We start from the raw sequence: 22,055 nt of genomic DNA, 5'->3' as shown, positions 1-22,055 counted from the left end.
GGCGGCCATCTCGGAAGGGCCAAAAAACAGTCAAATAAGCAGGCAATTGTGGGAAAAACTTGTGCTTTCAAAATAGCAAGGCAGCTCCAGGTATTCAAACGCTCAAAAAATGTCAGCACGATGAAAATGCCAAATAAAACAGTCCTTTCCAACAATTTTATGCAAATTTGTTTTTTTCTTTTTCTTCTCTTTTTTTTCAATTTCAATTTTTCAGGTTCAATAATACCCCTGGAGGTGCAGTAATGCAGTAGAGGTAAAAGGTTCTGGTGAATAACCTAGACTATCGACTCTAAGGCACGGATGACAGAAGTATGTAAATGAGTGGAATTCCTGTGGGTTGGGCATTTTAGCTAAGGTCATAGATGACAGTATCCCCATAAGGTTTAGAAAGGGAGGTGAGCTAGATTGCGGAAGGTGAGTCGACTAATTAAGTCTCCTGGAGTGAGATGTATAGCACGCTCGGCGACCAGCGGGTGCAGTTCCATCACAAGAGAATATTGGTATAGTCCGCCTGGAGGCGGGAAGACAGCTGTGAGGTTTTTGTGTGGTTTGGGAGCAACAGGTTGTAGCATTGTATGCGTGAAATTTGACCAGTTGCATTGTGTTTAGTTGATTGGTGACGTTACCCGTAGGCATGTACATAGGACACGGAGTGCACAAGGAGGTGAGGTGCTAGCATTGGAAACTTGTGACTGGCAGATGAGGTGAACAATTGATGGTGCACAAAAGGCACATGCGCAAGATTGCGGGTGTGCCTTAGGAGGCAGTGATTGCGAAGGAGGGGTGGTGCGCGGAGCACGCCTGATAAATTGTAGAGTCAGGGAGGCTCGTAGCAAGTAGAAAATTCTTGTTATCGCATTGTACCTTTTTCACCCTCAACAGCGGATTGTCGAAACCCTCGACTTGTGGTCAGGTAAAGCCATACAAATTTATCAAGGGAAGTGCGGGGGGGACACGCGCCTTCAGCACCTGTGTAAGACACTCCCACCTTAGAGGGAGATGATTTGTAAATATAGCTTAGAATGGTCCAAAAGTACAGAGGGAAAGTTAACTAAACCATGACCATCTTGTGGGAGCCTCTCCAAGGATGTGCATCAATCACTACTGACACACATACAGGGTGCCTATCAGGGGAAGAAGTTAACAAAACCCATGGCCATATTCAAATTATGGTGCAAGTTTCAAAAAGGCGAGGGTGATGCAGCAAAGCGCAAATGGATGCTGTGCCAGCAGGAGGTAAAGGAGCGCTCCACCACACGCCCCTCCAAGTGTAGCATCAGATGACACAGATGATGAGCAAGGAATGTACCCGTTAAAAGAAGTAAGAGCATTGAAGGAGCCGAGGGCAGCAGAGGAATACTGAAACCTGACATATGAGCCACCACCATACACAAAGGAAGAGGAGCAGTGGGGCGCAGGGCAGCCAGCTGTTGAGCGAGAAACACCCGGCCAGGTGCAGAAAGGCATGAAGGAGGGGCTAGGGAGCCTAGTCGCAAACGAGTAGATAGGAAGCAGGTACTCCTAAAGCTGGAAGGGAAGACAGATGGGGAGGCAGAAGGGGCGGCTAAGGCGATGGAAGAACTGAGAGGGAGCAGCGAAGCATCAGAATGGGCCAAGATAATGGAGGGGACAGACAGGAGTGAGAAGGAACGAGATGAGAAATTAGAAAGAGGACAGGGAGAGGAGAAGAGAGGTTAGAGTGGGAAGATGGGGAATGAAGAAAGGAGAAGGAACAGGTGTAGAGGGAAAGGGAAGAAAAGATTGAAAGGGACCGCAAGGAGAGGAAAAGGGCAGAACGAGAACAGCGGGACACAAGGACAAGGGAAGTAGAAGAGCTCAATAGGCGAAGCGAGGTAGCAGAAACAGGAAAAATGCAAGTTGATTGAAAGGGAACAGAGAAAGTTACAGGCGGACAGACTGGCAAGTGAAAAAGCGCGCACAGAAGAGGACGAGGGAGCTATCAGAGCAGCAACAACACAAGGGGCAAGGGACAGGGAGAGTGATAGAATTCAGGAGGACTGACTAGCAGAGCCAGATACCACAAGCTCACAAGGCAGGAGCATGGGGAAGAGGAAGCAGATATGACAGAAGGGTTATTGACCTCAGCTTGAAACCTAACACAGACTTGATAAGTGGAAGACTTGAATTTTGCAGACGATTTTTGCAGTAACATGGGCTCAGAGATCAACAATGAAGATAAGAACAGTGGTGAGAAGAGGGGGGAGCAATATCGGTCCCAGTTGACAGGGACCAGGGGCAGACAAGTGAGTCGCATGCGAGGGAGGGAGGGAGGGAGCAGCGCAGAGGAGCAGGTGCGACTGGCGACTGAAGCGTGCACCTTAAATGATGTCACTAAATATGTCGACAAACTTAGAGACCTTCCAGGATGAAGGAAGAGGGAGACAGCCATAGCTTGCTCAAGGGGAAGGCTAGCAAGGACATATGACGACAGTATTCAGATACCCATACTATAACCAATAGATGTGTGCGCAGGCATCGAGAGCTACAGACAGATCAGACTGACTGGAAGCATGCATGGGGAGCAGGGGTTCACACAGATGCCCTTATTGGAGAGGGGAGGGGTGCAGTCTCAGTACATACCATGGAAGCACACAGACAAGGAGAATGTAAAGTGTAGACTGCCCTCATTGAGTGCCGGGCAGGAAAGTGGATTTATGAAATGGAGAGGACAGCGGGAAATAGGTTAGCAGTAGGGGACATAAAGGGACTATAAATGTTGATCCTCGGGGACGCTTCTGATGACATCCGGAAGAGGGCAGGGTTCCCTAGGGTGATGACACAAAACACGGTACACAATAGCTTGCCGTTTGCAAACTGTAGAACTGCCGTATGGCGAGCATTAAGGACACAATACCCAGACACCTCAGATATTGGGGCACTTATGTCCCGGAAAAAGAGGGAAGATGAAGACCCCGTGTAGTATATTCAAGAGAGTCAAGAGCTTTGGCACCTTGAAACTCGAGAGCCATGGGAAAAAACTGTAGCAATATTTGATCACATACTAGTACAGGGGCTACCAGAGCCCATGCAGAAGCATTTGAGGAAATTGGTGGGGATGGAAGTAAAAGCATGGCCCGAAATACAGCTCACAATATTTCACCATTGTAGGTTATGGCAGGAGAAGCTCAAGAAAAAGGCGGAATACAGGAAGATATACGAAGCAAAACTAGTACAGCAAAAACAATCAAAGTACACAATGGAAGGGGTGGTACTAACCAGCCACATCCCACAGGGGAAGCAGCAGCCACAACCACAGACGCCTGCACTGCCCATGAGGGGAGGGAACACACAGCAAGGGTTTTGAGGAAGAGGGGGCAACCAAGAGGACAAAGGTTCGGACCACAGCTGCATCATAATCAAGGGGGATTTCCAGGAGGGTTTTGAGGATATGGGCAGCAGGGTCCAGGGGATTTTTCAGGGAGTTTCAAAGGGCAAGGGAGGGAGCCACCACAGTGTTGAATGTGTGGGCAACCAGGACACATTTCAGGAGTGTGCAGAAGCAGGGGGATACCGCAGAATTGGGGAGCACAGGGCCAGCAACCATATCAAGGGGATCAGGACGACTTTATACACCCGACCAACAACAGCAAGGACAGATACAGGGCACACACCAGTAGATGCCACAGGCACCGGTACAAGCACCAAAGACACAACAGCAGATACCACAGATGCAAGCGACAGTGCCACAGTATTTGCAAGCACCACAGATTCGAGGGAACACACAGCAATTGACACAGATGCACAGTAATGACACAGCAGCATATGTGGTCTCCATGGCAACAGTTCCCATCAGAAAACTGGGAGGAGTTACCATGGTAGGGAACAACCCCTTTATAGGGAATGTGAAGTCCTTATACCCTCAATAGGACAGTCCACAGACGAACTTGATGTGTCCCATCCTGTCGATCACACCCAACCCTCCGGAGGAACCTTGCATAGGGGTGGTGATAGGCAACAAAACCTTTTCCTTTGCTGTTCACACAGGGGCGACTAGGTCCTGCATTAGGGAAGGATCATTTAAGTTGTCAGGTGATGCCATGAACACTCAAGTATTCTCTGGGGCCAAGGATGTCGTTCCTTTCACAGACAATATTTCACTTTCTATAGGAGATCACGATCTACCTTTGGCTTTGCTTTACTCTCGACAGACACCTGTAAACATACAGGGAAGAGACATTATGAGCAGACTGAACATAACATTTTAATTAACAGACAATGGAATAGTGCACTCCACACCAGGGATAAATATGCTCAATGTAAGAGATCGTTCAAGCTTACTGTGGATGCAGGGAACAGAAGGGGGTGCCGGTGGACGAGGAGTATGTGACTGACATTGCTATTGCATGGCTCCCAGGCATTGCAGGGAAAATGTGGCAGGTCCCGAACGAGTACCTATTCAGGCCTAAAATACCATTGGAAGAGGGAACCATACTGCCAATAGAAATTGAGGCAGTGGTGGCAGGAGAAGACTGGATAGCAGTACATGGGATGGGCAACACAGGACGAGCATGGAGAGCAGTGATTGCAGTGGCAGAAGGGTGCAGGTTGACCACAGTGACAGATGAAGAGTTATTCAGGGAAGAAAAATTGGAGATGGAAATGGTGTTTGAGATGAGTGTGACCTATTGGTTAAAGATACACTACAGGGAAGTACCACAGAGGATGACAATGGCGCTGGAGGTGCCATCCCCATTCTGTGAGGAGGATATGGCCATCACCCTATGGACGACAAGTCCCTATGATGTGGAGCTTCTGAAGAGCATAGGGGGAATGAAGATCAAACTGAAAGCAGGGGGAATTCTACAAAGAGTAAAACTGTACCCACTCACAAAAGAGGCAGATTGGGCCTTTCCTAGACAATTACAGCACTAATTGAGAGAGACATTCTGGTACCATCAGAATCCCCATGTAACACAGCGGTGAACCCATTGAGAAAGGCAAAGGGGGGGTCATGGCGTTTCATACTGGATTTAAGGCCTCTTAACCACATTGTAGAAGCAGAGTATCCTTTGGTTGCCAATCCAGTGACATCCCATGCAGCATTCCGGCAAAAGCTGCCTGCTTCACGGTCATTGACTTTAAGAATGCATTCTTCTCAGTACCGCTACACCAAGACTCACAAGACTGGCAAGACTGGCCAGCTTTATGTATAGAAACCGGAAGTGGAAACATACAAGATTTCCTCAAGTGTACTGCAAGCCACCATCTATCTATAACAGAGTGAAACAGATGGACTTGTGCAACATACAGATGGAAAGCATAGTGATATGATAGGTTATTTATAACACGCTTAATACCCAGAGGTTTCTCAGCACAGACCCGGGGATCAAACCCGTGTTGCTCCATGTCGTCTTGCTTCCAAGGTGAGCACAATGACCCTGAGCGATCCTCCAGAGACCAAGTGCTGCAGTATGTAGACAACATTTTGATTTGCAGCAAGACAGAATATCAGTGCAGACAGGACTCAGTACACATGTTGACAGTATTAGCTGAGAAGGCGTACAAAGTGGACAAGGACAAACTACAACACTGTCGAAAGGAAGTGCTATACATTGGACAAACTATCTCCCAAGATGGCACAAACCGCTAGCTTAATACAGTGGGAAGCTCAACACAGTAATGAGAGGACACCATCAGTACAGACAAGCTTTGGCAGCTGCTGCATTTGCGGTAGAGAAATCAGCAGCACTTACCATGGGATGCCCTACCACTCTTTATGTGGAGAACACCCTTTTTGGGTACTGCAGAAGGCAAAGAGCACACTGACGACACAGAGCATCAGGGTACGAGGTGATACTATCAAATGCTTCACTGAAGATAGTGAGGTGTAGCTTGGTCAACCCAGCAATTTTCCTGGCAGATGTTTTACAAGAAGGAGACTATGCCAATGACTGTGCAGAAAACATTCAATCATTCAGTGGCACTCGCAAAGTACACGAGGACGCACTTGAGAGGGGAGACGTGCTATACATTGTCGGGTCATCAACTATCAACCAGACAGATGGGGGTCAGGAACTGCAGTAGTGAGGCTGAAGGAAGACTGGACAAGTGAGGTAGTGGCAAGTGCACGATTACCATCCCATTACTCAGCACAAGGGGGAAATGAAGCAGCAGACTTCGAAGCAAAATGTGCAGCGTATTTTGGAGGGCTATTAGAAATGGAAAGAAACATCCAGAGTGCGTAATGAATATGGTACTGAATGAAGGATACAATGCATTGCGAGAAGCACAGATTATGGAGTTGGAGGGAGCTGCACCCAAGGAAGAGCAGGAATTGTGGATAAAAAGCGGATGTACAATGTCTACAACAGATTCCCCATGGTGGCAGAATAGCACAGGGAATGTGGTTATGCCACTAGCATTACTGAACACTACACAGACACAATTGCACCATCCCACACACACAGAGAAAGAGGTAATTGCTGCCCGCATTGGAGAAACATGGTTCTGTCCTAATTTGGCAGAACACGTGGATGAAATTGTCAGTATATGTTTGATGTGCAAACAGTTTACAGCTGGGCATACTTTGAGAGTTGTGAGAAGAGCCATACCTCAGCCAGTAGGTCCATTCAAACATTTACGTGTTGACTACGTTGACATGATCCAAGTGTGCCAAGGATACCGCTCCATGATAGTGGTTGTATGTCCCTTTTCCAGGTGGATAAAGGCAGGCCCGTGTAAACATGCTGATGCTCTCAGTGCGGCCAAATTTCTGGTCAGGGAAGTGTTCCCAAGATGGGGCTATGTGAAGTCCTGCGGTCTGATGATGGCCCCCACTTCGCCAATGAAATGTTACAGCACATTACCACGTTCATGGGCATTCAACACAAATTTGCCTCCGCGTACCACCCGCAAGTGAATAGGGTGCCTGAACGCCTCAACGATCTCCTGAAGGAGTGCATAGCCAAAACACAGCAGAGTGCAAAGAAACATTGGCTGCACTGCTTACCTCTTGTCTTGTTTGCATTGCGCAATAAGCCCGGATCCAAGCACCGTTTAATGCCCTATGAGGTGGTGACAGGACGTTGCATGCACCTCCCACAAGGGCACTGAAAGACTGAGAATAGTGCAGATGTGTTAGTGCAAGAGAAGTATGAGTATATTACTTTGTTGATTGCAAGTGCCTCTTATTTCTCGCCAGATACACCGACACTGAGACGGCCAAGAAGACAGCACAGAGAGCAACTGCGACGATGCATCACATGACTCTGGACTGTGAAAGTAGGGGACATTGTACTGTTCAGAAACTTCCATAGGCATGGAATGCGCCACGATTAACAAACCTTATATTGTGGAAAAGGTAGAAGACTGTGCTGTCAAGCTAGAGGGGAAGTCAGTCTGGAACCACCTTTCTGACATCAAGCCCTGCAAAGCAGGGGCCTCACCTGGCAAAGAGTTCAACAACAGGGCCAACGCTCAGCAGATAGAAGAGCTAGAAGCAAATTAGGAACGTACACGTCGAGTGGAGGACACCAAATGGTTACTCACTCACGGGCAGCAGAGTTAGGGACTGCACAGCTCATTGATTTAGAGTGAGGATACAGTTTGTTATTTTCTTCTCTAAACACCTCCGAAAGTGTAAGCAAATGTAATTGTTGACGATTGTCCATGTTGCCCACTACCGATCACCCAGATACTTTCTCAAACTAATTTGTCCACACTGTGAGAAGACCCAGTAGCACAATCTCCCGGAGTGTATTACCTTGCCTTTATAGAATACCTGGCCCAAATATACCCACAGCTGGAGCACGGCAATCCACCAATTCTCACCACACTAACAGACCCATCAGCAAGGGCAGTGTGGGAAAAAGTGTTGTGTTTGCCATTAATGATTATTTGGTTTGCAGGGCTTAAGGAGTGGCTTACACTACTAAAACAGTAACGCATTTCTTCGTGCATTTCAGGCGGGCAACTATATCACCAGACTGCAGGAGGATCAGCAGCACAGGTAAAAGTGAACGAAATATTAAAAGATTTCATGGTCCTGTTGGTTATACTTATTCCTAGCTGTGTTAATGAGTTTTTATTTTGGATGGTTTCCTGTGTTGCTACTGCTGTGCCCTCTAGTAACCTTACAGCAAACCAAGCTGGTGGAAAGATCATGTCAGGTGGACACGGGAGTATTGCAGGTGGACATATGAACACTGCAAATAAGGTAATGAGAGGTAAGCACAGTGTTGACACAAATGAAAGGGGTAAACATGCATATCACTGACGGCTTGAGTGTCCAACAAGATGTAGTATAAACACATGACAAATGTAGGCAAGGAAACCACCAGGAAGAGCTGTTATGTTTGCTCATTAATCCTCTATGCCACAAGTGCCTCCATAACGTTCATAGCAACAGAAATACCAGAAGCAAGAGTGCAGTGCTTGATGTATCTCTCAATGGTGACGAGAGGAGGGTATCAGGGGAAAACATTGAGATGGATGTCTAAAGCAACGTTCCCGTATGAAGAAAACTACATAAAAACAGTAGACATGATGAACAATTACTGGCAGTTAGATGAAGCTATACAGTTAATAACAGAAGAGCCCGACAAGGGGAAGACAAAGACTATAACAATGAAGGAATTGCCATGTCTATGGACAAGAGTGAAGAAACAGGAGGAAAGCCTGGATGCTGGGAAAGGCCACAGATACTCATGTATGGCCAAGTACACACAGAAGATGGATGGAAGGATGGAGTGGTGGAGCAAAGCACTGACACTAGCACAACCACTAGTGAACAAGGTACAGGAAGAAAATGACAAGTGCCTCAAGGAATGGGATGCGAGCGCCAAGTTATTGACATGGGTGGAGAATGAAGCTGGACCAATGCCAATAATACCCCTGAAGACACCAGCACTGCGCTATCAGAATAATGGAGAAGTGGAGGTTGGAGAGAATGTAGGATGCAGAAGCATAAAGAAGCATGTAGCAATGAAGACAGGCATAGCAGTACTGATGGACCACTATTGGGCATGCGGATCGAACGCATACGAGAAGCTGCCACCCGACTGGGGAGGAGTTTGCTCATTGATACACATCAATATGCCGTCATTTGTCGTGCACCTGAAGGATGTGAAGCACGATAAGTTCCCGAAGATGGACATTAACAAAAGGAAGAAGGGATCGATAAAGGAAGTTCAAATAGCCAAGGCGGAGAAGCCAGCTGAATTGAGCAGAGTAAAGAGAGGAGGAAATTACTTCTCAGAAGCATCAGAGATGAAGTTCCAGAAGAACACGGGATGTTTAGCAGGACACAAATGTTCTTCACATCAATAATATCAACTGTACAGACATACACAAATGCGAAATGGCTGCATATTACCCATTGGGAACTGATGGTGACAATCAACTCCACAGTGAATGGGTTCAACAGAATTAAAGAAGAGCTACAAGCAATAAGGTTGGTGGCACTCCAGAATAGATACGTCCTGTACCTACTCAAAGCCATGGAAGGAGGAGTTTGCGCAAAGGTAGGGAGTTCCAGTTGAACATTCATACCTGCCAATGACGAAGACAACGGTACCCTATCCGAGGCGGTTTACCAGTTGGCTTAGATGCATGCCAAGATGGAAGAAGAAGCAAAGGGAACAGGGAAGGACCAGAGCTGGATAGCGTACATATGGTCATGGATGCCGTCATGGCTTCAGATAGACTAAAGGTGATAATGGGAGCACTAGTACTGGCAGGAGTGTCAACATTCAGAATACAAATATGCCTCGCCAGGTGTAAGAAGATGGCAGAAGAATCTATTGGCATGCAGGTCCTGATGGATGTGAATATAGGAGGAGCAAACTACGAGGTTGTAGCAGAAAGAAATGAGATAAGGCCCAGAATAGCAACATGTGAGATGTTTCCACTTGGGGCAATGAAGTTGGACAACCCATTCAATGCATTATGAAGGGAAGGGAGTGTGGTGCAACCCCGAAGGAGTGTGCTATTATATGAACTGGTCTTTCGATGATCACATGAATTACTATGGGCACCTCAGAAGAATAACAAAGATATGGCAATCAAGAGCTAAGGGGCTGACCTATCGTGATGTGGTTGACCAGAGGGGGGGACTGAAGAGGGAGTTGGGATCCTGGGACCACCCCAAACCCCTTCCACCAAGTTCATGATGAGACTGAGGGCCAGAAAGCACTGCAATCACCCATTCTACTTTGGACAAATTCCTAATGTACTGATGATCAATAAATACATTGAGAGGTACCCACTCAGCCATCCATACAGGCCAAGGTACATACAGGTCTATCCATGTGTGGGAAAAGAGCCCGAGACCATGATTAAGGAATCCTATATGGACAGTCTCGACTGAACAGTGAGAAGCCATGGTGCGGACGTCACTAGGGACACCAAGACGTAGCAGTGTTAGACATGATGCACACATGCAAATCCGCACCGAACGGCACAAACACACACTAGAATACATGAAACAGTTCTATAGTTAAGGACTGATAGAGATACATATACATACTGTCATTGCATTTATTATTTTGCCATTAGCTAAGTATAGCAACGCAGAAACCGCAAGGCGAGTAAAGCTTGCAGATGCTTAACGCAAATAACCCTATTGAACTGCAGAAGCACCTATGGGAACTGACAGAACCACGTGTGACTAACCTATGGAAGGTACATTGTAACATGGACAATGTAGAAACCACATTATCAGGTTTAGGAAAATGACAGCAGGCCTCGGATCACTGAACAAGGGACAAGCTGAGCCGATTCAGGCTGGACAGAGAGCAAGACGTGTGAGACAGGACCCGGAGCCAAGGTCAAGAGATACAGAGAGCCATTCCAATCCCCAGACGACTAAGGGACCAGCTGCAGAAAAGGGAATACATCTGCAGAATTAGGAGCTGCAAAGCTCAATTTCGTGATTTCCAAAAGCTCAATTTTGTGGTTTCCAGACGCACGACGCAGCCCAGGAAGACAATGGACATTCTCCTGCGTGGGAAAGTGAGCCAATCCCAGCAGAAACAAAACGCAGGCAGCGATTTTGTTGCAACCATTCAGAACACATTTGCATGAGAAAAAGGTGGTATACATAAGTTACAATGCAGACACAGTCATTCCCATCACCTTAAGAGGTGCACAAAGTGCTGTGAACTGGTTTGAGTCCCAGGTCTGGGGGCAACAGCGCTGACCGATCAGTTTAGTATCCATGGGTGGATGGCAAAAGGGCATGGGCCAATGATGAGACCCTTACTCTGTAACAATGTAGTAGATAAACATCATGGGGACGGGACAGGTCAGCCACCTGACGTGGGAGAGCCAGTAGAATAACATGTATAAGTGACCATATATGTTACTATAATCATGATGGCCAAGCCCGGTCTTTGGAGAGAAGTCCAAGTAATGACAGAGTAGTGACGTGTTTGTGCATCAAAACTGGCCTGCGAGCAAGGAGAAGTTGAAATGTGCATGAATTCTTCCATGTTGCTGTGCTGATCCCTGTTGGTTTCATCTGTAATAAACCACAGTTTCAACTTGCCGGTGACCGAGTCCTCCGTGTATACTGGGGAGGGCGTTGGGCCCTCCTAAGTCTGTGGATTTCCAGCATTGCTCTGGCATACCTGGGAGTCGTTCAACAAGTTTAATAGGAAGTTGATTATATGGGATATTGAAACATAGCTCTGATGCATTTGGATCCTAAGTGATTTGCCCCTTGCACACAGCCAGCTTTTTTTTTTCCATGTCGACTTGGACTAAATGGCAAAATAAGAATCAATCTTTGAATAAGTGGAAGAGCTCAATCTTCAACGTATAGTTCAACAATTACTTTGCAAAAGTTAGTGGATTTACTTCAAACCCCAAAAATGAATCCTCAAAATCTAACTTGCACAAATGTATGATGTCCCCCAATGCGTGGTCAAATATTTTCAGAATAATTGGTCAATATCGTGAACTGGAAATTCACAATGCTAGAATGTGCGCGCCCTTCCTAATTGAGCAGTTATGGCTTTTCCGAAAGTGAATGCCTTTGGCTGCATAGACCTCCCCACATTACAGAGAGGAGGAGAGTGCTGCATCACTGTACTTTCAATCGCCACCTGCTTCCCATTACCTCTCTGATACTATTCCTATTCAATTGGGTCTGCCTGTTGCAAACCAAAAATTTATACAAAGATCCTGGACTCCAAATGTTTGGTGCTAAATTGCCACCGAGAGGACAATTTCACTGTGGTGCTAAAGCAAAATGTATGTGGTCTACAGACAGCTGGAAAACTTTTCTATTTCTGCAATCGTATCCCTCTACATCGTCTATACTCTTCCCAAAAGTGTGGTGGTAAAGCACCAGGTATGAACCATAATGAAAAAGCAACGACAAGCGGAATCCAATTCTGCTCTTACCAATGTGTCACAAAATCATTTAGCAATGAAAAATGTCAGTGCTTTCAGTGCATCGTGGCATTGGAATAGGGGAGAGAAATGTCGATGTGTAATAACAAAGAAAATGACAACTGTCAGGTGATGTGAAATAGTGACTCCTGGTGTAGTTAAGTCAGGGCCATTGGTATCACCCTGGTAGAGCAATGAAATGTGAAGACCCAGTGGCACACGTCTACACCACACCACTTTGTATAAGTCAGTATGTCTCCTAGGTGTCTTCTATGTGTCTTCCTACATGTACTTTTCCAAGATCTTAAAGCAGCCTTGGAAATTCACAATTACCTCGGAGAGTACCAAGTTACCTCGAACAGGTTGGGTTGATCAAACAGGTGACTAGTTTGATTAAAAGTGTGCAAGGGTGTAGCTACTTTGACTAGAAATACAGATTTTCATGTAAAGAAAAAAGAAATGTGCCTATTTGGCACGAGCAATTGTTGAGGCAAAAATTGATTGTTGCTGTTGTTGAATTTTACATGGCTCTTCTCAGGAAAACATAGCCAAACTTCAGACATTGCAGAATAGTCCTTTCAGAATGGTCAACCAACTTCAGCACAAAGATCACGTCAGTGAGGCTCGTTCTGCTCTTCCTTGGCTTCCAGTAAGGGAGTGTCTTGCCTTTTGGGTCATTACCATCACCCACAAGTGTCTGTGTGGGAATGCTTCTGTATATTTGAAAGCTAGATTAGCTCTTAAAACCATTCTTCGCGTATTGCGGTCTAATAATCTGCTGGTTAAACCACGTGCCAAATTTATAAGAGCTGGCGCTTGGATTGCGATTCCATAGCTCCCAGTCTCTGGAACGGCTTACCACCAGATATCAGAGAAATACGCTCACTGTCAGTCTTTAAGAAGGCCCTGAAGACGTATTTCTTCACTTAAATCTGGTCCCTGGATAAGTGGAACACCTTTCTTTGTAAATATGACCTGGTGTCTCTAAAGGGCTGGGCAGTTGTTTCATGTATTCTGTTCTTGGGGTTTTCATTCTCTTTGTTCTTTGTGTGTGCCTCTTTGCCTATGGGTCACAGGTGCGTTATAAATATTAAAATAAATGGGTCCATTCATGGCTGCAAAAGCTGCTCTCGTGTGGGATATAGATATTTTGAAACTGGCAGAGCTAAAAAAAAAACACAACATTTAATTCTGTTTTCATACAGAACGATCAGCCGAGCGAATTACATTATATTTGGAGCCTAGGTGTGCATATTCATATGTCGGCAGAATACGGACATAGCAAATGTAAAGCATCTTTATGTGTACATCATAGGGCATACATGCTATGAGCCTTTCCACTTTGCTTTTATATAATTCCTAGAAACCTTAGAACCATTTTTAGGTCCAGAAATAGACTTTTACAAATGTGGCTGATGGAACTTTTTTCACAGGAGGGTTCTACTTCTGGGAGCATCAGAGTAAAGGCCTAGGCATTAATTTAAATGGGAAAAGCGTACATACTCGCACTCACCATAGGGACAGTTGCGTGAAAACGTGCAGAGAAGTGTGATGAATTTGATGGTGTCATCCCCTCCTTTCCCAGCGGTAGCTCCTCCCACTGTGGCCTGGGGAAAGCAGCCACTATCTGATCTCAACCGTGGGAGGGCAACTATATAAGGGGGGATCACATGGGTGAGAAAACACTCAAGAGAGTGACACGACATCATTGAACATAGTATCCCCTTTTCCTTCTAGGGATACCCCCTCCATTCCCCATGCATTAATGGCATATGGTCATGTGCCCCTTAACCCCCTGTCACCTTTATGACTACCAAGAAGAATACCTTCCCCTACTGTGTATACAAGTCATCAAGAACTGACTTTTCTTTCTGTGGCTGTAAAAGTACTGTTATGAGGAAGCTGAACGGAGAAGTGAAGATCAATAGAGGCCAGAAGCACAAGCTGCATTCTAGTAGTTGTGAGTGCATTCTTGATGCCGGGACATTTAAACCACAGGCCGACTAAAAGAAGACGCTGGCTGGAAGAATCTTGTCCTCTCAGTAGTGACCAAAAGATGGCTGAGCTGTCAAAACGTCTGTGGAGACAACCCGCTCATGGAGGAGGGTGAGGAGAGCAGATAGCAGAAGCCGGTCTGCTGGGAAGATGCCACGAGAGGAGGGAAGACTTCCTGGCGTACGAGGCACCAACAAGCAGCCTCCATGCTGCTCGAACACCGAGTTACCCAGAGCAGGCAAGCAAGATCTGTGAGGGATGCAGAAGCCGCTAAGCAAAAGCCGCAAAAGCCGCAAACCCTGTAAGAAGGTTAGAAGGAACCGCAGGAGAACTGACACCACAGAGAGTCAGTGAGTCCACCCAAGGGAAACTGGGACACCGGGGAATGTCAGCAAACCAAGAAAGCAAATCAAAGGAAGCATATGAGAGAGAATGGGAGATTCAGCATTCCCTAAAGATATATAATGGGATGAATACAAATATTGCAAGTGTGCACAGTGAAACATATGAGAAAGTCCTGGCTGGAGAACATACCAAGCATTTACAAGTTGCAAGAGTGCCAAGTAAGGCACAGAGGATAGCCCTGGCAGAAGAGTATACCACGCAGTTTCAAGTTGGACAAAGAGCAATGCAAACTACTTGAGAGGAATCCTGATGAGGATACATCAGGTATAGCCCAAGAGTGTATTGAAATCTTAGTAAAAGGAGAAGAAACACGACAGGAGAGTATACTAGGTATCCTACCAAAATTGAGACTGACAGCAAAGTTGTTTTGTATACAAGTTGTTTTGCTGACCAAAAGAAACCCACGGAAAAAACACATATCCTTAAAGTTTAAAATACAGTGAAGAGAAATCCAGGGAGTCATCCTATGGAACTGGGAACTTTATCCATCTGGAACTTTTGTGTTGGAAATATGCCTTTTCCATTTTGAACTTGTGTGCACTTTTCAAGGCCAAAAACATTCCCTTTTTCACTATGGAATTACTTTATAGAGTGTGAGGGCCAGGGCAGTATTTTGGACACAGGACGTTTTTGATTTGTACATTTTGACAATTGACAGACCCTTTGTTTTTTGTTGTTTTAAGCAGGGAAACACCTCCTAGAATAGGGATAGTGAGGCATTGTTCAACCCTTTATTGTTTCAATAAAAGTGTATGGCCAAAACCAGGAGTTCAGTGTCCACGCTATCTAGTGTTTCCATCGAAAAGGTTTCCAACAAAACCTATCCCTCGAAACCTATCCATCGAAGATGTATGCATCAAATGCATTTATGTGTAGGGTAAAGGATTCATTGGGGTGGGTTTCTAAAAGGTAAAAAATTGGGGGTTGGGGAAAAGTTTTCATTGGAAAGACCATAAACCAGTGTCTGCATCTCATTCCTGGCTCCTCACAGAAGCAAAATAAAATGGCATTTACACCGTCAGCCAGTACCTGCTCGGCTACCAGTCGCAAGTGCTTGAACGGGCCAGTGCTTTTTGGCAGAAATGTGGAAAATTCATCCCAGCAGACAAACAAAAGCCCAACCAAGAAACATAAGGCATCACAACCCTGCATCAGGCACATTTACACCATCAGACACAGTCACCCTGTGACCCACATTGCCCGCAAATCAGGCACACTAACCCCAATATACACAGTCATGCAAACGGGCATAATGAACCCCCAGCCTCCCCTCCTGCATTCCTGCCTGGCACATGGATGCCACCAGGTAACAGTAAAGTAACCACTGCATCAGACACAGCACCCCAATTCCAATCATGCATAGATCGCATTGTCCGACAGTCTCACAGGTACAATCATCCCATCAGAATAAATATCCCCCAGACCGGCATAGTAATAACATCAACAAGGGTCAATAATCCCACCACCAATCAATCAGACACATTCTCTCCTACAAACACTGGTCGGCCTGGAGAACGACCTCACAAGGTACTAAAGCTGTCCGATACAATTGCCCTAATCAAGTAAAAAGTGAAGTAGACAGTGCTAGAGTAAAATAATGGAAAAGTAGTCCAAATAAACAAAAGATTAAGAGGGTGTGACTTGGAGAAACAAAGAAAAACAAAACAAGGAAAAGGTATAAGGAGCAAAAGAAAAAAAAACTTAGAAAATAGAAAGAGAAAAATAGAAAGTTAAACAAGAGGAAAAAGAGAGACGGGAGCAGAGAAACAAAGCCTGACTTTTTAGAGAGGACAACCCACACTCTGGATGGAGGCACGTACTGAGGGCATGCAAGAGAGGAAAGATGGGAATGGGTAGGTGGTGGAAGGGGAGGACGAAAGAAAGGAGATCTATAATTTAGAGGCATGGACAAAAAATATTTTGGGAGACGAGGAACTGGGAATTCACACGAGGGGCGGATAAGTGAGTGAAGCAATGAAGAAGTGTGGGGCGATGGAAAGGTGCAGTATAAGGAAAGACAAAACAAATGTACAGCGTCCACTTACTAACCCCATCCTTCAGAGGGGATTGTGTCCTGTAAGGTACAAGGAATCATCCTGCAGCTCCCAGAACCCCTAGCACGGTCTCCCGCCTTCATCTCTCCACATGCCTGTATCAATACTGTAATCCATCAATCAGAAGAACATGCATCCAAAATTGCAAGGTCAAAAAGGTGCCGGAACTTTGCAAAGGCCCATGTAAAGAACTGGGCCTAGAACATTCCAGCGGAAACGGATACACAACGCATTTATACCATAAATACTCATGTGAGGTGTACACTGTAAAATAGCAGATTTAAGATTTGTAAATTCGGGCAAACCTAAACTCAGTGGGTACAGATCATGCAACATCAGTGACCATTTGCACATGCAGCAGCTCAAAAAGGAAGCCATGCATTTTCCCATGCCAGTCCGTTCATACTAGAATAGGAACTGGTCCCCTCTGCAGAAGATATCTGAAACTTTACTGCTACACACAGGTAGAAGCGCGTTAGCCTCTAAAGGGATAGGCTGCATTTCAAGCCTGGGGAATATTGAAGTAGCAGCAATACACTCCAAATAAAGTACGAGATTTGAAAGCAGCCTCATCTCTGCCTCAGATCATAATCTCTGCCTTTACTCCTTGCTTCGGAGTCAAGCACCCCCTTGATGATTGCCGTCGAAATCTATAGGAAACCAGTCAGGGACAAGACCAGGGTCGCTAAAATGGTACCAATGAAATGGGTAAATAGTAACTTGCACTGTCTAGAACTTAGGTAGAGACTGAAAGCACTCAAGTAAAAAAGGGCTATATTCTCAAAAAAGCAAGTAGGTTCCAATTCATGCCAACAGAACATACATGCCCCTTAATACACTACAGACTACATGAAACTACAGTGTGTGGGGAGCACACCTTTCTGCCACCTGTTCTGCACTGGTGACTGCCACAGTGTAAAGCAGCACAACATACATTTGGCTGCCACTGGGACTGGTGCACTCTCTGTGATACTGTAAAGGTCTACTGTGCTGCTCGCTGCTGTCACCATCAGAGTGAGTTTTCATGTTAGGAGGTGGTGTCGAGCAGGCTCCACTGTGGCAAGCATCTGCTTCCACGGAAGCGTGGGAGGTCTTGTAGGCAGCAAAAGATCCAAAGAAATCTACAATGTGATCTCCTGTGTGTGGCACAGATCCTGCAACACACAATTCAGCAAGGCGAGGAGCAGGTGGGCACTCAGGTGTGTGTGTTATTGTTACATGAATATCAAGAAACTTTTTAAATATTGATGGCGTATTTAGTGCATACCGCAATCACACAATGAATATCACCCTCAGGTTATGTAAAAATCACAGTTGCCCAGAAACTGGAAAGCACATCTTAAGAGAGTGACCTTTCATGCTTCCTGCAGTGAAGCTAAATATGGGCGACTTCGTTCATTACCTGCCCTCGATGGGTGAGAGGGCCTTTTGGCTCCGTTGTTTGAAAATGGAAAAGAGTCTGCAGCTGGCCCTGTATTGTGTTTGGCTATCATTTGAACAGTGTTGGTACCATGTGTAGAGCCGTTGTTATGTGTAGTCACTGTCCCCTGTAAGGCCTGCCTAGGACATCTTGCTTGTGTGATTTTCTCTATTCTTGATATTTCTGTTTACAAACTCTGCTTGAAAGTCTGTATGAAGTTTACTTTTGCTCATCATGCATTTCATGAACTTATGAACGGTGAACTGCTTGCTTGCATGCATGCATGATATTTTAAATTTAATTTTGTGTATTAGCTTTTTTTTATTTGATCATGAAGTATTATTTTCCTTTATGTGTAAAGTATTTGACTAACACATTAAAGTATGAAAAAAACAATATCGCGCTCAATGAAATAAAAGAAAGAATATGCAATGGTAGCAGTTTCAACTTACATGCCCTTCGGTCCAAGATCACGGATGAATGATAACTGGCTTACATCAATGAATTCCAACTGTTGTGAAAAAGAGACAAAGGCAAAATAAAATAAAAAAAAATCACAAAACATAAAACATTCGTTATGCAACAGTAGGTCTGTGCATTAGCAAACATAATATTCACAATGACCTGCTGCAGGGACATGTAAGATGATTCCATAATGGTTGTTTTATTTAAATGATGGGAAACAAATTGCAACCAACACATTTGAAATGGTACTTTTTGGGGACTTGCCATACAGATAATCTTTTAAAAGAGAAAAAGTGCCATTGAAGGACTCTAGGTTTAGCGCGTCCTGCTTGCTTCTTGAGCAGTACTGCTACTGATAAATTAAAGGTATAGCCAGTACTTCAGTTACAGCATTGTGGGGCATTTTCATGCCCAGATAAAAACCTATAAAATGTAGGAACCAAATAGTCAAAGACTTCCACACACTGAAATGTTACTACTGTAAAGTGCTCTGGAAGGGCCTTTGATCCGCACTGTAGGCTAAACTAAGCATGTTAAACAATGACAATCAGATTTTGCTGGGCCATGTGCATGCTGCTCAGGGCACACCTGTGCCCTGTTACTGGCAAAGTAGCCACTCATTTTCTCCTCACGTGTAAAGTCTGTCCCAGACCTCTCTTGCTTTCGTTAGTTCTCTTCCATGCTTTTTGAAAGACACAATGGATGGAGAAAGCCATGAAAATGCGAGTGCAGCACCAGTTACCATGGTGGTGGGCAAGTTTCCATCAGCATTGCCAACTCAAGACAACCAATTACGACCACCCCCCGGCACTGCTCCCCCACCCCTGGCACTTCTCCCCTTCCTCCTCCTCGCACTTGTGCAATCTGAATGACACAAGGCCTAGTAATATCATTGTTTTGTCATCCTTCTGCCCCTCCCTTCTTGTCTTATCGCACCTAGAAACACTTGTGTTCAAGGATGTTATAAATGACTTATCATATCATAAAACACATGCTGCCCCAATTTTGGTTATCAAAAAAGCAATCCTCGCCATAAAAATGATACGCTTAATAATGTGCATCAGAGCAATGCTAATGAGTGTTAGTTTGGTCTATAAAGTGCCAATCTATATGCGACTTCTAGGTGTACAGACTCAGAAGTATATCTATTCAAGCATATAGCGTTTCTGCTTGGCTCCAAGTTCTCCCCCAGAGTTCCTTTCTCTTCTACATATGGTCAGATAAAACATTTTCCAAATCCAGTCACTACTCCGTTTTCTGTTTAGTTTTCAATTTTAGACCCCTGGACGGAAAGAGAATTCTATCACATCTTACCTTCCGCATTCAATCTCATGTCTTGCATAATGGTTGACTTACATTGGTTTAGTAATCTGTCATTTACCCAAAAATCATAAGCATGGAAGTATTTTCCTTCCGTGACGATTCACCTACTCTCATCACTTTTCTCCAGATGGGAAACCCTTTCTAAGAGTCTAGGGAAGTGGGGCCGCTACACAATAGTCCCTCTTGGGGTGGTTTAATACAGAGGACCTCATGGGAAGGGATTTCTCCTCTGAGGATAAGGACGATCACCTGGGGTACAACCCAATGAATGTTGCTATTCCCGGACACTCCTACACCCTCCCGAATGTCCATAGCCACTACATTGAAAACAAGCCTATGGATTGTTCTAACATAGGGACTAAAATCAAAAGTACTAAGACGAGGAAGAACACAGGAGACAAAGATCATAGACTGTGATAACACTGGTACAAAGGGGCCACAAGGAGGTGGGAGGATTAAGTCAGTAACAAAGACGACTTGTGCAATCCGCATTGGAGGAACTGGATACAAAGTATAAAAAATTGACAAAGGACTGTTAGAGAAGTCAAGCCCATCCACAGAGCAGAAAACAGCCATGACATGAAGCACCATGGTGGCAGGTGCAGCAGTATCCAGTCCTGTTGGAAAAAGTAGCCTGTCTCTGAACTCTCCAGTGCAGGAGATTCAAATGCTTACCAACCACTGTGGAAAAGCAAGAGGACACCAATGAAGTTCTCCGGCCACCAAGTGGAGTCGGACCATACAAGTGCAGAGGAGAGACGCCCACATAGCTGGAGAAGTGTGCCCCAGTCCCCAAAAGTCCTGGTAACATACCAACGCCCTGTAAGAGGTAAAGGGGGGGCACAGGAGAACTGGAGGGTACTCTGGGGTTGACAAAGAGGCTAAGGAGGCTTTTCCCCAGCTCAGTATAAGCAAGGACGTTATTGGGCATAATGAAAGAAGGGTCTGGGACCCCAACAGTTAGAGGGCTAGTATCAGAGGAAATCTTCCTCAACGTATTGGTCAAAAGGAAACCACTGACCACCAGAGAAGGGCCTAGTACCCCAACAATGAGAAGGAAATCAGAGGAAATCTAATTCGGTGCAGTGGTACAGAGCAAACCACTGGCCACCAGAGAAGGCTCTGGAACGCAAACAGTGAAAAACAACTGTACCAAGCATTACCAGTAGAAGGGAGTCATTCTCCTGATATCAACAAAGAGCTGTGATAAAGATGCCAGGGGAAGGGAGTCATTCCCCATGGCTTTGTGGTGAACCGTATAAAGTAACACCAGGAGAAAGGAGGTATTCTCTTGGTACTGGGATGAGAGTTGTACTGTAGACACTAATCCCCCCCCCTGGTTCTATTGGGAACTGCATACGTTTATACCATGGGAAGGGAGTCATTATCCGGGACATTACATAAGGACTGGGTGAAGCCCGTCAGCCAGGGGAAGGGCGTCATTCCCCATGGTATTTTCTGTTGAAAGAGAATGAAATGGGGACACTGTTCAAGAAGCAGGGGAAGAGAGCCATTCTCCTGGAGAAAGGAACATTATGTTAATTTATCCTCTAGTTATAGTGTGAGGGTTAGAGTAGAATTTGACACAGGACGGTAAAACTTTGATTTGGCAGACATTCTGACAATTCCTTTAGTTTTAATTCGAGGCAGGGAAATTCCTCTCAGAGATAGGGACAGGACAGTGAGGTTTTCTATTTAAGAAATAAAAGTCAATAACCAAACCATGCCACCTTTGTGTCCGCTTCCTTCTTCAACACCCTTACACTTCCAAAACACATTACATATGGACTGACTCAACATTTTAGACTTGGAATTTTATGAGTTCCTCTCACAGACGTTATCTCATGCATGTTCTAAGTAGATATTTCTTGCTGCGAAATGTTTTTAATCCTTCTCCCTCAAAAACTAGGTTAAGTCTGGGTGTTGCTTTCATCACACCAGTCTTCCCATACAGACATTTGCAGTCAATTACAAAAAAATATGAATAAGAAAGAAATCTCAAGCATAATAAAGATCAAGGTACGGGAGTCATTTAAAAA

General features: G+C 45.1%; 1 protein-coding gene across 2 annotated transcripts in view; it reads right to left on the bottom strand.

The window, feature by feature from the left end:
* PLD1 (phospholipase D1) overlaps window positions 1-22,055 on the bottom strand; it is an 886,935-nt gene that overhangs the window by 303,534 nt on the left and 561,346 nt on the right. For both annotated transcript variants that reach the window (XM_069618743.1, XM_069618744.1), the window contains one exon: window positions 18,681-18,739. In XM_069618743.1, coding sequence (XP_069474844.1) covers window positions 18,681-18,739 — 59 coding nt within the window. The remainder of the gene's footprint in view (window positions 1-18,680; window positions 18,740-22,055) is intronic.

This window comes from Ambystoma mexicanum, chromosome 10 (assembly GCF_040938575.1).
Source record: "Ambystoma mexicanum isolate Mex_15411 chromosome 10, UKY_AmexF1_1, whole genome shotgun sequence".
Lineage (NCBI taxonomy): Eukaryota > Metazoa > Chordata > Amphibia > Caudata > Ambystomatidae > Ambystoma > Ambystoma mexicanum.
The sequence above is the reverse complement of the archived record's forward strand: the minus strand, read 5'-3'. Positions and strand labels throughout refer to the sequence as shown.